We start from the raw sequence: 13,059 nt of genomic DNA on the forward strand, positions 1-13,059 counted from the left end.
CTTTGATGACGGTGGCAGACGTCATGGCGGGGCATGGGATGGCGAAGGGGAATCTGGAGTATTCATCGACCACACTGAGAAAATACGTGTTACGGTCGGTGGAGGGGAGGGGCCCTTTGAAATCCACACTGAGGCGCTCAGAGGGGCGGGAGGCCTTCACCAGGCGCGCATGGTCCGGCCGGTAGAAGTGCAGCTTGCACTCCGCACAGACCTGGCAGTCCCTGGTGATTGTCCGTACTTCCTCGATGGAGTAGTGCAGATTGTAGGCCTTTATGAAATGGTACAACCGTGTGACTCCCGGGTGACAAAGACTGTCGTGCAGGGTCCGGAGTCTGTCCACCTGTGCGCTGGCACATGTACCTCGGGATAGGGCGTCTGGGGGCTCGTTGAGCTTACCGGAGCGATACAAAATCTCGTAATTGTAGGTGGAGAGCTCGATCCTCCACCTCAAGATCTTATCATTCTTGATCTTGTCCCGCTGTGTGTTATTGAACATGAAGGCTACCGACCGTTGGTCAGTGAGGAGAGTGAATCTCCTGCCGGCCAGGTAATGCCTCCAATGCCGCACAGCTTCAACGATAGCTTGGGCCTATTTTTCGACAGATGAGTGCCAAATTTCTGAGGCATGAAGGGTGCGGGAGAAGAATGCCACGGGTCTGCCTGCCTGATTGAGGGTGGCAGCTAGGGCGACGTCTGACGCGTCGCTCTCTACTTGAAAGGGCAGTGTCTCGTCTACTGCGTGCATCCTGGCCTTGGCGATATTGGCTCTGATACGGGCGAAGGCCTGTTGTGCATCGGCCGTCAGGGGAAAATGGGCTGACTATGAGTGGGCGGACCTTGTCCGCATAGTTTGGGACCCACTGAGCGTAGTACGAAAAGAACCCCAAGCAGCGTTTGAGGGCCTTGGGGCAGTGGGGGAGGGGGAGCACTATGAGGGGGCGCATGCGGTCAGGATCGGGCCCCAGAACTCCGTTCTGGACCACATAGCCAAGGATGGCTAAGCACGCACTTCTCCTTGTTGGAGGTGAGGCTTAGGAGAGTGGCAGTGTGGAGAAATTTGGCAAGGTTGGCATCGTGGTCCTGCTGGTCATGGCCGCGGATGGTGACATTGTCTAGGTACGGAAAGGTGGCCCGCAAACCGTAACGGTCAACCATTCGGTCCATCTGCCTTTGGAAGATCGAGACCCCGTTGGTGATGCCGAAGGGAACCCTGAGGAAGTGATAGAGGCGGCCGTCTGCCTCGAAGGCAGTGTATGGACGGTCTGATTTACGAATGGGGAGCTGGTGGTAGGCGGATTTCAGGTCGAGCTTTGAGAAGACCCGGTACTGTGCAATCTGATTGACCATATCAGATATGCGTGGGAGGGGGTACGCGTCGAGCTGCGTGTACCGATTGATGGTCTGGCTGTAGTCCATGACCATTCTGTGTTTCTCCCCAGTTTTAACTACTACCACTTGGGCTCTCCAGGGGCTGTTGCTGGCCTCGATGATGCCTTCCCGAAGCAGCCGCTCTACCTCGGACCTGATGAAGGTCTTGTCCTGGGTGCTGTACCGTCTACTCCTGGTGGCGACAGGTTTGCAATCCGAGGTTAGATCTGTGAAGAGGGAAGGCAGATCGACCTTTAAGGTCGCGAGGCCGCACACAGTGAGGGGTGGTAGGGGCCCGCCAAATTTCAGGGTTAGGCTCTGGAGGTTGCACTGGAAGTCCAGGTCGAGTAGCAGGGCAGCGCAGAGATTAGGGAGGACGTAGAGGCGAAAGCCGCTGAATTCTACGCCCTGGACCGTGAGTGTGACCGTACAGTACCCCCGGATCGCCACGGAATGGGATCCGGAGGCCAGGGAGATTCATTGGTTGGTGGGGTGTACCGCGAGGGAGCAGCGCCTTACCATATCCGGGTGGATGAAGCTATCGGTGCTCCCGGAGTCCAGCAGGCAAGAGGTCACGTGTCCGTTGATTTTAACACCGGCCGATGCGGTGGCCAGGTTGTGCGGACGAGACTGGTCGATGGTCACTGAGGCGAGTCGTGGTCGGTCGTCGCTGGTGTAGGATGATGGAGCCCGGGGGGCCCTGGAACGCTGGCGGTGCCCATGTGCCGTGGGGGAGACAAGATGGCAGCGCCTGAAGATCTCGAGGAGGACAAAATGGCGGCTGAACATCTAGAGGAGTACAAAATGGCAGTGCACATGGGCTGCACGTGGTGGGGGTTGAACAAGATGGCGGCGCCCATGGGCTGCACGTGTTGCTTGGGGAGGGAAGATGGCGGCGCCCACTGGCCGCGGGTGGTCTGAGGGAGAGAAGATGGAGGCGTGTGGTCTGAGGGGGAGAGGATGGCGGCGCCCACTGGCCGCGCGTGGTCCGGGGAGGTGAAGATGGCGGGGTCCATTGTCCGTAAACGAGGGAGGTGGGGGCGATAGCGGCGACTGCACGGGCCTGGCACACCGCGGCGAAGTGCCCCTTCTTGCCGCAAGCCTTACAAAGGGCATCGTGGGCCGGGCTGTGTTGGCGGGGGTGTTTCTGCTGGCCGCAGAAATAACATTGCGGACCCCCGGGGTTTGCTGGCTGGCACGTGGCGCAGGCGTATTGGCTGGGTAAGGCCCCTACTGGGGCTGCCATCTGTGGGGTCCACGATACGTAGGAGGGGTGGGACGCCTAGCTGGGGGTGTAGGCCTGAATGATGCGCGAGGCGACCGTCATGGAGAGCGCTAGTTTCGTTGTCTCCGCTAGGTCGAGCGTGGCCCCCTCTAACAGTCGCTGGTGTATGAGGTCCGACCCAATCCCCGTAACAAACGCGTCCCGCATACGGAGGTTTGAATGTTCAGTGGCTATAATGGCCTGACAGTCACAGTCCCAGATGAATGGGATTAGGGCCCGCCAGAAGTCTTCTATGGACTCACCAGGGAGTTGAGAGCGAGTGGTGAGTACGTGCCTGGCGAAGAGGGTGTTCGTCTTCTGAGCATAATTCTCCTTGAGAAGCCTCATTGCTTCGGCGTAGTTTGGCGCGTCCTGGATTAGCGGAAAGACCCTGGAGCTCAACTTTCTGAGTACAGGATTTGTATCTTCTGAGCCTCCGAGACAGGGGTGGACGCTGAGTTGATGCACGCCTCGAAGCAAGCTAGCCAGTGTTGAAAGTCCTTTTTGGCATCGCTTGAATGCGGATCCAGCTGGAGGCGATCCGGTTTGATACGGAGGTCCATCTTTTGAAAATCTTAGAGCAATAAATTGATGCACGATCAATTGCATAAAGACTTGAGTTGGGTACAACTGAGGCTTTATTGCTCTAAGATGTGTGGCCTCCCACAGCAGTTGGCGAAATGGCTGAAGCCTGGAGGACACACATATTTATACTCCGCCTACTGGGCGGAGCCAGCAGGCAGGGACTACCAACGTACCTGTCGTACAGGTCCTACCATACATCACCTAATAGAGGTGCAACAGTGGTTTACAACAGGCCGTCCTTGTAGCAGTTCTCCACATTGGTCGGTGGCCTCCGGATAGGCTTCATCAGCCATGACCGCAGCAGATAACCATTGCCGCCCAGGAGCCAACACCTCACCCGGGAGTGCCCCTCGAAGATGTTGAGAACCGTCAAGTGTGCCAGGATGAAGGCGTCATACACACTGCCCAGGTATCGGGCAATGAGGTGCATGATGTGCAACTCATGGTCACACACCAGCTGCATGTTCTTGGAGTGGGACCACTTTCAGTTCATGAAGGGAGGTATGCGTCCCGTCGGTCACTGCCTGCACCTGGGCACCCCGGCGATGGCGGTGAATCCTGCTCACCGGGAGACCTGGTGGACTGGGTCCATGCCAAAGGTAATGTATTGTGCTGACTGGGATACAGGGCAGATGCACCTGTTCATCAAGGTCTGCAAGATCCCAGACAGGGCCCCGAGGCGTAAATGCTCAAGGCAACCTTCACCTTGATGGTCACCAGGAGTGGGTGTCCTCCCCCATGCCCTCATGGTGGCAGATGCATCATGATCTGGCATAAATGTCACATGGACTGCCTGCTCAGCCGGAGTGTTCGGTGAAACGCTTATTCTGGCAGGTCCTCGAATGACAGACGCTGTTGATACACACGAGGCATGATGCGGTGCCTCCTTCACACCTCTTCCTTGGCCTGCTGGGCGGACAGCTCTCATTCCTCACCAGCTGGCTCCTGTTCCTCTGGGGCAAGCCCCAGTTCTGCAGGGCCCTCCCCGAGCAGTTCCTGCTCATACCACCTCAGTGCGTCCACCAAGGCTGCGACGGCTAGGGTACTGGCTGCCATGCCTGGTTGCATACCAAAATCTACTGTCTGCAGTGGATAAAATGCAGGCATGTTAGCATGGTGGATACCCCATGCCTGACCAGGCCCAATGGGCTACACTGAGCCCTAGCCTGAATTGCAGCCCCTGCCCCTGTTTGTCCCCCTCCTACCCTCTCCTCTCATCCCAGCTCCACACCTACTTCTGGCCGTTCCCCCTGGCACTCTGCCCTCTGCACCCCTGGCCTGGCCCCATTGTTGCCGGACCGGGGTATCTCTGGCCCTGGCACCCGTCCCTGCCAGCAGGGGTACCGGTGCCTGGCCTTACACATGCCAGCTGTTTGCTCTGCAGCCCCTATCCAACGCTCTTCTGTGGGATGAACTGTGGGCATCCTCCTTGGGTGGGCCATGTGATGCCCCGCCAGCAGGGAGGTGCCCAAGTGTGGGGTGGGTGGGGGCATCCATATGGCCGCTGACGCTCTGCACAACCACGGGTCATGGTGGGTGGTCAGTGGGGTGCGCAGCAAAATGGCTGCCTTGCAGGCCGCGGCAATGGCGGACCGTGCCTGGACCCTGGTCCCGGGGGGTCACCCATGACCCCACGGCCCATCCCCTGGTCAGCTCTCGCTACTCCCCCTGGCCCTGGCAGACGCCCTCCATCCAGCCAGCGGCATCACCGGCAGCCCATGTTGCATCTTTGGGAACATATCCTACCTCTTCCCTCTCCCGCAGCCACGGCGCCTGTTTCCCGATTTTATATACCTCAAGTGAATCCCACTGTCGGTAATTTCTCCTGGCAGAGGCGGAGCATCGCTGGAGGCCCCCAGAATACCAGGTGGGCCCGTTAGTGATCTGCCAACGGCGTTTACTGTACAATTTACATGACCATGCTGATGAGTGGCATAGGGGCCGGAGCATGGCATTCCGTTTGGCACCTGGCGCTGGCCACGATTTTCCGCTGACGTGCGAATCTCCGTCCAATCGTGTTTTCTGGCATCGGCTGATGGAGAATCCCGCCCAGCAAGTACATTAGTAAAATATATTGAAAAGTGAACAGCAAACAGGACCCTTCTATATTGTAGTTTTGATTTGCCTGTAAAGGGGCTCTGTTCTCAAGATAAAGTGTCTCCGCTCCTTTCCGCGGCTTCACCCGGCAGAATCAGGAACAATGTCTGGGAACAAGGAGCAAACCTTCATCGCGGTCAAGCCGGATGGTGTCCAGAGAGGGATTGTCAGGGATATCATCAAACGCTTCGAACAGAAAGGATTCAAACTGGTCGCCATGAAGTTCCTGCAGGCTCCTGTGGATCTGCTTGAAAAGCATTACTGTGATCTTTCAGATAAGCCTTTCTATCCCAAGTTGATCAAGTATATGGGTTCTGGTCCTGTCGTCGCAATGGCGTGGGAAGGTCTGAACGTGGTGAAGACTGGTAGAGTGTTGCTTGGTGAGACCAATCCAGCCGACTCCAAACCTGGCACAATCCGTGGAGATTTCTGTATTCAGACTGGGAGGAATATCATCCATGGAAGTGACTCTGTAGCAATTGCACAGAAGGAGATTAACCTTTGGTTCAAACCGGGTGAGATGGTGGAATACAAGAACTGTGCCCAGGACTGGGTCTATGAGTAAAGCATTCCATGGCTCCGGCCTGTCTGAATCATTCCAAATTGTCATCAGACGTTTTATTTTTTACCGATTTAAATAATGTCTTCATCCTGTGCCTTTGTTCTGAATGTTGAAGCAAATAACCATGCAATAAATTAACTGAAAGATAAAAAAAAAGATAAAGTGTCTCCCTGGAGGACCCTACTCAGCTGCAAGTTATTTATGGATACACGGATGATGTGTCACGTGGATCTTCCTATTTAGTTGCAATGGATGTCATTCATACAGTAGAAAGGCTCATCAGAAATTGCTGTGATCACCATAGGGATACAGTGTGAAAGGACCGAATTACCATTGGACAATGCTGCGACCTGCCTCTTGAGAATCAAACTAACCTTATCTCCTGCAGTTGGTGAATGAGTGTGTTACTATGGAAACCTTCCAGACCTAAGAGACGTGTCTGTTTAATAGATTGCCGTGCAGTAATGCATTCATTTCATGCAACTACATTGCCGGCAACCCAACACCCCTTGTCTGGGGGCTGTCTCTCTCTTTGCAGCCTGGATCACCATTAAACCTCGCTCACTTCTTCCAGGTTAAGATGATTCTTTATGGTTTACATAGCTTGAAATCCACAGTTAGCGTGGAATGACCTCCGACTGTCTTTCTGTAAGTGGTCCTTTTCAGAATGAGCACACATCATTAAGCCAGCCTCAATGAACCTATTATTGTTAGAATAAATACTGCTCCTGCCATTTTTCCCTCTCTTGTGGAGTCAGAAGGAAGCCATTCGGCCCCCGTGGAGTCCCTGCTGGCTCTCTGTGGAGTAACCCTACATGTCAGCCTCACTCTCCCACTCTATTCCCACAGCCCTGCAGCCGGACTGGAAGATCCCTCCGCCGGCCAATGGCGAGCTGCCTCTGCCACCGGAAAATACACTGCGGGGCTGCCAGAAAATACACTGCGGGGCTACCAGAAAATACACTGCGGGGCTGCCAGGAAATCCAGCCATAAAATTGGAGATAAATATCAGACATTTATAAACTACTGAGTGACCTGTCTATGAACATTATTTTGACACAGCTTTGAAAGACATTTAGTCTTGCAGTTTGTGTTTGTAACATACTCAGTTTATATAGATTGCTGCAACATGCAATGAAACAAACCTCACTTCCAATCCAAATAAGGCCTAATTTCATCTTGGGTCGCCTTACTATGTTTGGAAGGTTGCCGATAATTTTGTTTCACATTGCAGGCAGGAAGGTCATGGGACAAATGACGTTAAGAAAACCGCCCGCCAGGACATTCACCTCTGACTTTCATACATCCACTGGACCAGCCCGATAAATACCATGGCTCCAAGAATAGGTCAGAGGCTTGGAATACTCCCAAAGCCTGCCCACCATCCAACGGCACAAGTCAGGAGTACGATGGAATACTGTCCACTTGCCTGGATGAGTGCAGTTCCATAAGAAGCTCGACATCATGCAGGATAAAAACAGTGTTAGTGAAGACTCGATGGGCCGAATGGCCTTCTTCTGCACTGTAGGGATTCTATGGATTCAATGGGCAGATTAGCATGACCAATTCACCTAACCTGCACACCTTTGGACTGTGGGAGGAAACTGTAGCACCCAGAGGAAACCCATGCAGACAAAGGGAGAACTCCACACAGTCACCCAAAGGCCAGAATCGAACCCAGGTTCCTGGCGCTGTGAGGCAGCAGTGATAGCCAACTTTTCAAGGGCAATTAGGGATGGGCATCAAATGTGATTCCAGCCTGATGATCCCTTGATGTCAGTTTTATCATGTCTTCTTTGTTCCAAACTAGGTTTAATACTGCCTTGGTAACAAGGGCAATAACTCTCTTCTGATCTATAGAATGGACCAGGTGTGTAATGAAGGATGGTGACTAATAGAGTGGTAATTGGCCAGGTTAGATTTGTGGACAATGCAGTCCTCAGCAATTTTGTATATTGTTGCCAGGTGGCAGTATTGTAGCTGTACCACAACAGACTAGCTATATCTGGAGTCCAAACTTTAAGCCTTACAACCTTCGCCTTAGCTGTATCCAGCGTGCTCAACTGTTCCTTCATATCACCTGTTGTGAATCAAATTACCTGAAGACTGGCATCTGTGATGCTGGTTGAGACCGAGATGGTTCATCCACTCACGTCTGGCTGAAGATGATTACAAACACCTCACCTTTTGCACTGATGTTGCTGGGCTCGCCCATCGTTGACGATGGGGATATTCATGGAGTTCCTCCTCCTCGTTATTTATCTCCCCATTGCCATGCGGCAGAACTAGAGAGAACTGGCTGGAATTATCCGGCATTCGCTGGCAGCGAGATTCTCTGGTCCCACCGGCAGCGCACCTACGTCTCCGGGTTTCCCGGCGGCGGGGGGGTGGCTTCTTTGGGAAATCCCATTGACAGTGGCGGGAACAAAGAATCCTGCCGCTGGTCAGATCTGTTGGTTATGGAATCTGTCTATAACATGCAGCATCTGTTGTTTACGCAGCTAGCCCGCTGTTGTAGTTCACCTCATTTTTAGGCTTTTTTTCCTTACACTCTCATTGGATGTGGGTGTCGCTGGCAAGGCCTGCATTTGTTGCCCATCCCTAATTGCCCTTGAACTGAGTGGCTTGCTCGGCCATTTCAGAGAGGGGTCATTAGTCAACCACATTGCTGTGGGTCTGGAGTTACATGTAGGTCAGGCCAGGTAAGGATGACAGATTTCCTTCCCTAAAGGGTATTAGTGAATCAGATGAGTTTTAAACACCAATCAACAATGGTTTCATTGTCACTATCACTGAAACAAGCTTTCAATTCCCGATTGCATTCAAATTGAACCTACTACCAAGGTGGGATTTGAATCCATGCCCCAGGACATTAACCTGGTCCTCTTGGTTATTAGTCCAGTGATATTACTGCTCCACCACTGTCTCCAAGTATGTTTGGTACTGCTCCTGGTAGGTTCTCTTGCACTCCTTATTGAAATACGGTTGATCCCCTGGCATGATGTTAATGGTAGAGTGAGTGATATGCTGGGCCATGAATTTGCAGATTGCAGCAGAATGCAATTCTGCTATTGCTGCTGGCCCACAGCGCCTCATTGCCCAGTTTTGAGCTGTTAGATTTGGTGGTAGTGCCAAACAACACAATGGATGGTGCTCTCAATGTGAAGACGGTACTTGCCTCCACAAGGACCCCGCGGTGGTCACTCCTACCAATACTGTCATGGACAGATATAATTGTGAAGGAAGATTGTCAAAGATAAGGTCAAGTAGGTTTTCCCTCTCAACACCTGCCCCAGTCTGATGGCTGTGCCCTTCAAGACTCAGCCAGCTTGGTCAGTAGTGGTGTTATTGAGCCACTCTTGGCGATGGATACTGAAGTCCCCCACCCAGAGTAACTATGTTCTTTGTGCCCGCCACCCTCGGTGTTTCTTCCCAGTTGATTTTGTTTGTTCGAACTGATTCCATGAGACATCCTGATGCCCGGAGTCAAAACGTTGAGGATTCCCACCACTCAGCCACCCCCCCCCCCCCCCCCCCCTGACTGTATACCACTGTGATGCCACCTCCAGTAGGTCCGTCTTGACAGTGAGGCCACAATATCCCAGGGTGGTGAGAGAGTAACCTAGGACACTGCCTGTAAGGTACGGTTCTGAGAGTATGACTATATCAGGTTTCTTGATTTGTATGTAAGACAGCTCTTTCATTTTTTGCATATTTCCAGATGTTAGTGAGGCGGGCTTTGTAGGGTCGACTGGGCAGGAGGTGCAATTGGTATGTCTAAGTGCTGCGCCAAAGGTCAGTGGTGGGTGGTCCATTTGGTTCTCCTCTTCGCTTAGCTTTTCATAATGGTTTGATATAATTGGGTGGACTGCCAGATCATTTCACAGAGCTCTTTGGAGTCAAGTCAGGAGGGAGTCAAATGGCTGCCCCTTTTTCTTTCTCCTCGTTTGACCACAAAGGGTTTTGTTTCGTTTTGAAAAGGATATACTTTCCAATTTAGTGAATACTTAACAGTTTTATGCAGTGATCATAAAAGAACCAGTCAGACATGTTTGATGTGTTGGGTGTTCTGGATCACATACAGGTCACCAACACTTGAAGTAGTGCAACACTATTTTATTAAAAGGTTAACTATTTAAACATACTTGAACTGTGGGTAAATACGATACCAGCTTTAACTAAAGACCTTTGCCTTGTCCTAACCAGTTGATGCACTTAGCACATGGTGAATGTCTGTGTTGCAGGCTGTGAGCTCTGTGCTCCTAGCTAGCTGCTATTCGAATGAACAGGAACTCTGATGTCCCCTGTTTTTATAGTGCGTGTGCTCTCACTGGTGATTGGCTGCGGTGTTGTGTGTGTTGATTGGCCCCACTGTGTGACCATCAGTGTGTGTCTGCACCATGATATACTGGTGTATATTATGACAATGTTTTCTTAAGTTTACGGAGAAAGGTTTTTTTTATTATGCTTAAACCGAGCGAAATAAATTAATAAAATATGCTCCAACTTTCATGCACATATACACGCACCCAAGAAGTACAGTCTGGAGAGTGGTGATACAGGTGGCTTCAGGCTGAAATTGCTAATCCTTTGATTTACCATCGGTGGTCCCAATACTTCTGCTTGAAAGATGTATACACCTGGTTTGGTTGTTCCCTTGGAGAGAATAGTGTGGTGTTGAGTTTCTTTTAGAATTCTCTGTTTGCAGCCTGGGTGTTCCTGTGTGGTCACAGTCAGCAAACGGTGTCTCAAAGATTTCCAGGTGGACTGAGAGCAATAGGAAGGCAGGAGGGACCCCACTTTGATCTTCTCAGATTTTCAGCTGCTTGTCCTCAGTTCTGCTGAGAAAACATGCATTTAAAACATACAAAGGGTCCGTATGACCTCTCTCCAAGTCCAGGGATTCAAATAAGGTAATTGTGCGAGTATTCCAAGGATAATTTGATTTGATCATGTCTGGCTTTCTCTCCTAGCTAGGGCCCCATTATCCAGATAATTAGGCTGAACGGTTCATCTCCAAAAGTTGAATACCTCAGGCAATTGCCTCAATGCCTTGCTAATGGTACAGAGAGATGTGTCTTCCTCATTCAGGAAGCCATTGTCTTTGATTGGTTTTGCAGACATATTGGGCAAGATTCTCCAGCCCCCTGCCACATGTTACTCGGCAGCGCACTGTTCACTGGCGGCCGATTCTCTCTTCCTGCCGCTTGTCAATGAGATTTCTCATTGAAGTCACTCCACGCCATAGCTAGCAAGTCCTGGAGCAGATTGCTAGTCTGTCATCAGAGGCTTATAGCTTGAGGCGTGGCTGATCAGGAGTCTCTCCCGCTCTTACCATCAGCCATTGGTCTCTTTGGAAGGATTTTACAGGTTGACACTCAACCTATTTGGCCGCATTATGAATGTACCTTCATTGGCCATCAAGCCCTGGGGTTGGCGCTCGAACCCAGAGCTTTCGGCTCAGAGGCAGGGATGCTACCCACTGCTCCACAAGATCTCCACTATTAATGGTATTATTCCAGAAATTATTTAATTAATTGAATTTAAATCACTCAGCTGCTGTGCTGAGATTTGAGTACGTTTTTAGATAATTGGTCCAGCAAAACAACTCCTTTGCTACTGTATACCCTTGTGCATTTGCAAAGTGCATTTAAAAGAAGGTCCATTCAAACGGTTACTAATTGAGCCTGAATCATGGGGGATTCTGGGGCACCAAACTGGCTGATGGGTACAGGACACAATAGGTTTTGGATTGAGGGGAAATACTAGAACGGAGGATGCGATTCTGAGTGGACTGTCCCAAAGATCAATGTTGGGACCACAACTGAATATTCCGTTAGTTCAGATATTATGGGCTCAGCTATTACAAGTTGTATGATTTGAGTTCAATAAATATCCATGTTGCAAACCTTCTCAAAGCTATATAAAAATCACTCTGGTCTATGAAGACTTACCTTTGCCTAAGATCAACGCAGTCAGCTTTTTGATGTTCAGAATCCATGCAATGATTTATTGACTGTAAGGCCAAGAAGATCCTAAATATATAGGAAAGGGAAATCAGTTAGCCCAGCCAGGTTCATCTATTCAAAAATAATTTGCACTCCCATCATCATGATTTTTCACCAGTTTCTAAATTAATTCTGCAGGCATAATCCATGGCAGCGCCTTGACCAATCAGAATCGACTTGCCTGGAGTGAATGTGAACAAAAGCTTGGCAGTTAAGTGTTCTCTGTTGCATTCTCCATGGCAACCCCTCTACCAATCAGAGTCCATTTGCCAACCGATTAGCACTTTCTTCTCATGCAGTATAAATTGTAATTCGCTTTATGGTTGGTTTATTTTGTGTAGCCGTCCTGATGAATGCAAGATAATAAGCTTTGACAGTATATCTATTTACTCGTCAGGTATAACCTGCTTTGCCCTGTGTCTGTTGCATCATTTACAAAATTAGGGGTTCTGAAACATTTTTGTATGAAGGAACCCCTTTCAAATGGATTAGTAATCATGGATCCTGCGTCCAAAATATAATAGTATATAATGCCCAAATGGACTTGTATTTTGCCGCATTTTCTTTGAGTTTAATGCCATTGATAAATCAGTACCCCTCCATGTTGAATGCCACTTTGAAGAAGTGTAGCAAGGATACAGAGTGTACTCTGGGTGGGGTGTGTCAGACTGCATCACTAAGAGTGACGTGGTAGTGCTACTACTGACCCAGTTGGCTGAAATGCTGAAGGACTAATCTAGGCCTGTGGCAGGTGGGGAGGGCGCCACAAGAGAGTAACATTAGTTTGACCTTGCCTTCATCAGTCTGCCTGCCTCAAATGTCCATGACTGTGCTAATAGGAGTGACTACTGCACTGTACCTGTGGAGACAATGCCCTGTTTTCAAACTGAGGATGCTGTGCATTGTGTTGTGTGGCACTGTGAATTTGCAAAATGGAATAGATCAGATCTAGCAGCTCAAAATTGGGCATTCATGAGGCAATGTGGGCTATCAGCAACAGCATTCCACCACAATCTGTAACCTCATGGTCTGGCATATCCCCCACTCTGGCATTACCATCAAGCTGGGGGTAAATGAAGAGCGCAGGAGGGCATGCTGGGAGCAGCAGCAGACATACCAAAAAATGAGGAGTCAACCCGGGAAGCTACAACAGATGGCTACATGCATGCCATACA

The 13,059-nt window shown here is 50.6% G+C and overlaps 2 protein-coding genes across 2 annotated transcripts in view; both read left to right on the plus strand.

Moving 5' to 3' along the window:
• dtd1 (D-aminoacyl-tRNA deacylase 1) overlaps window positions 1–13,059 on the plus strand; it is a 202,329-nt gene that overhangs the window by 159,206 nt on the left and 30,064 nt on the right. The window lies entirely within an intron of this gene.
• On the plus strand, window positions 5,386–6,038 carry LOC140421102 (nucleoside diphosphate kinase-like). The gene has a single exon (XM_072505495.1). It carries the CDS (start codon window positions 5,418–5,420, stop codon window positions 5,877–5,879), a length of 462 nt encoding a protein of 153 aa, XP_072361596.1. The 5' UTR covers window positions 5,386–5,417; the 3' UTR covers window positions 5,880–6,038.

This window comes from Scyliorhinus torazame, chromosome 1 (assembly GCF_047496885.1).
Source record: "Scyliorhinus torazame isolate Kashiwa2021f chromosome 1, sScyTor2.1, whole genome shotgun sequence".
In the NCBI taxonomy this organism is placed as follows: Eukaryota; Metazoa; Chordata; class Chondrichthyes; order Carcharhiniformes; family Scyliorhinidae; genus Scyliorhinus; species Scyliorhinus torazame.

What these genes read in the sequence shown, in the direction of transcription:
- LOC140421102 (XM_072505495.1), top strand. Translation starts at nt 5,418, where the DNA reads ATGTCTGGGAACAAGGAGCAAACCTTCATCGCGGTCAAGCCGGATGGT.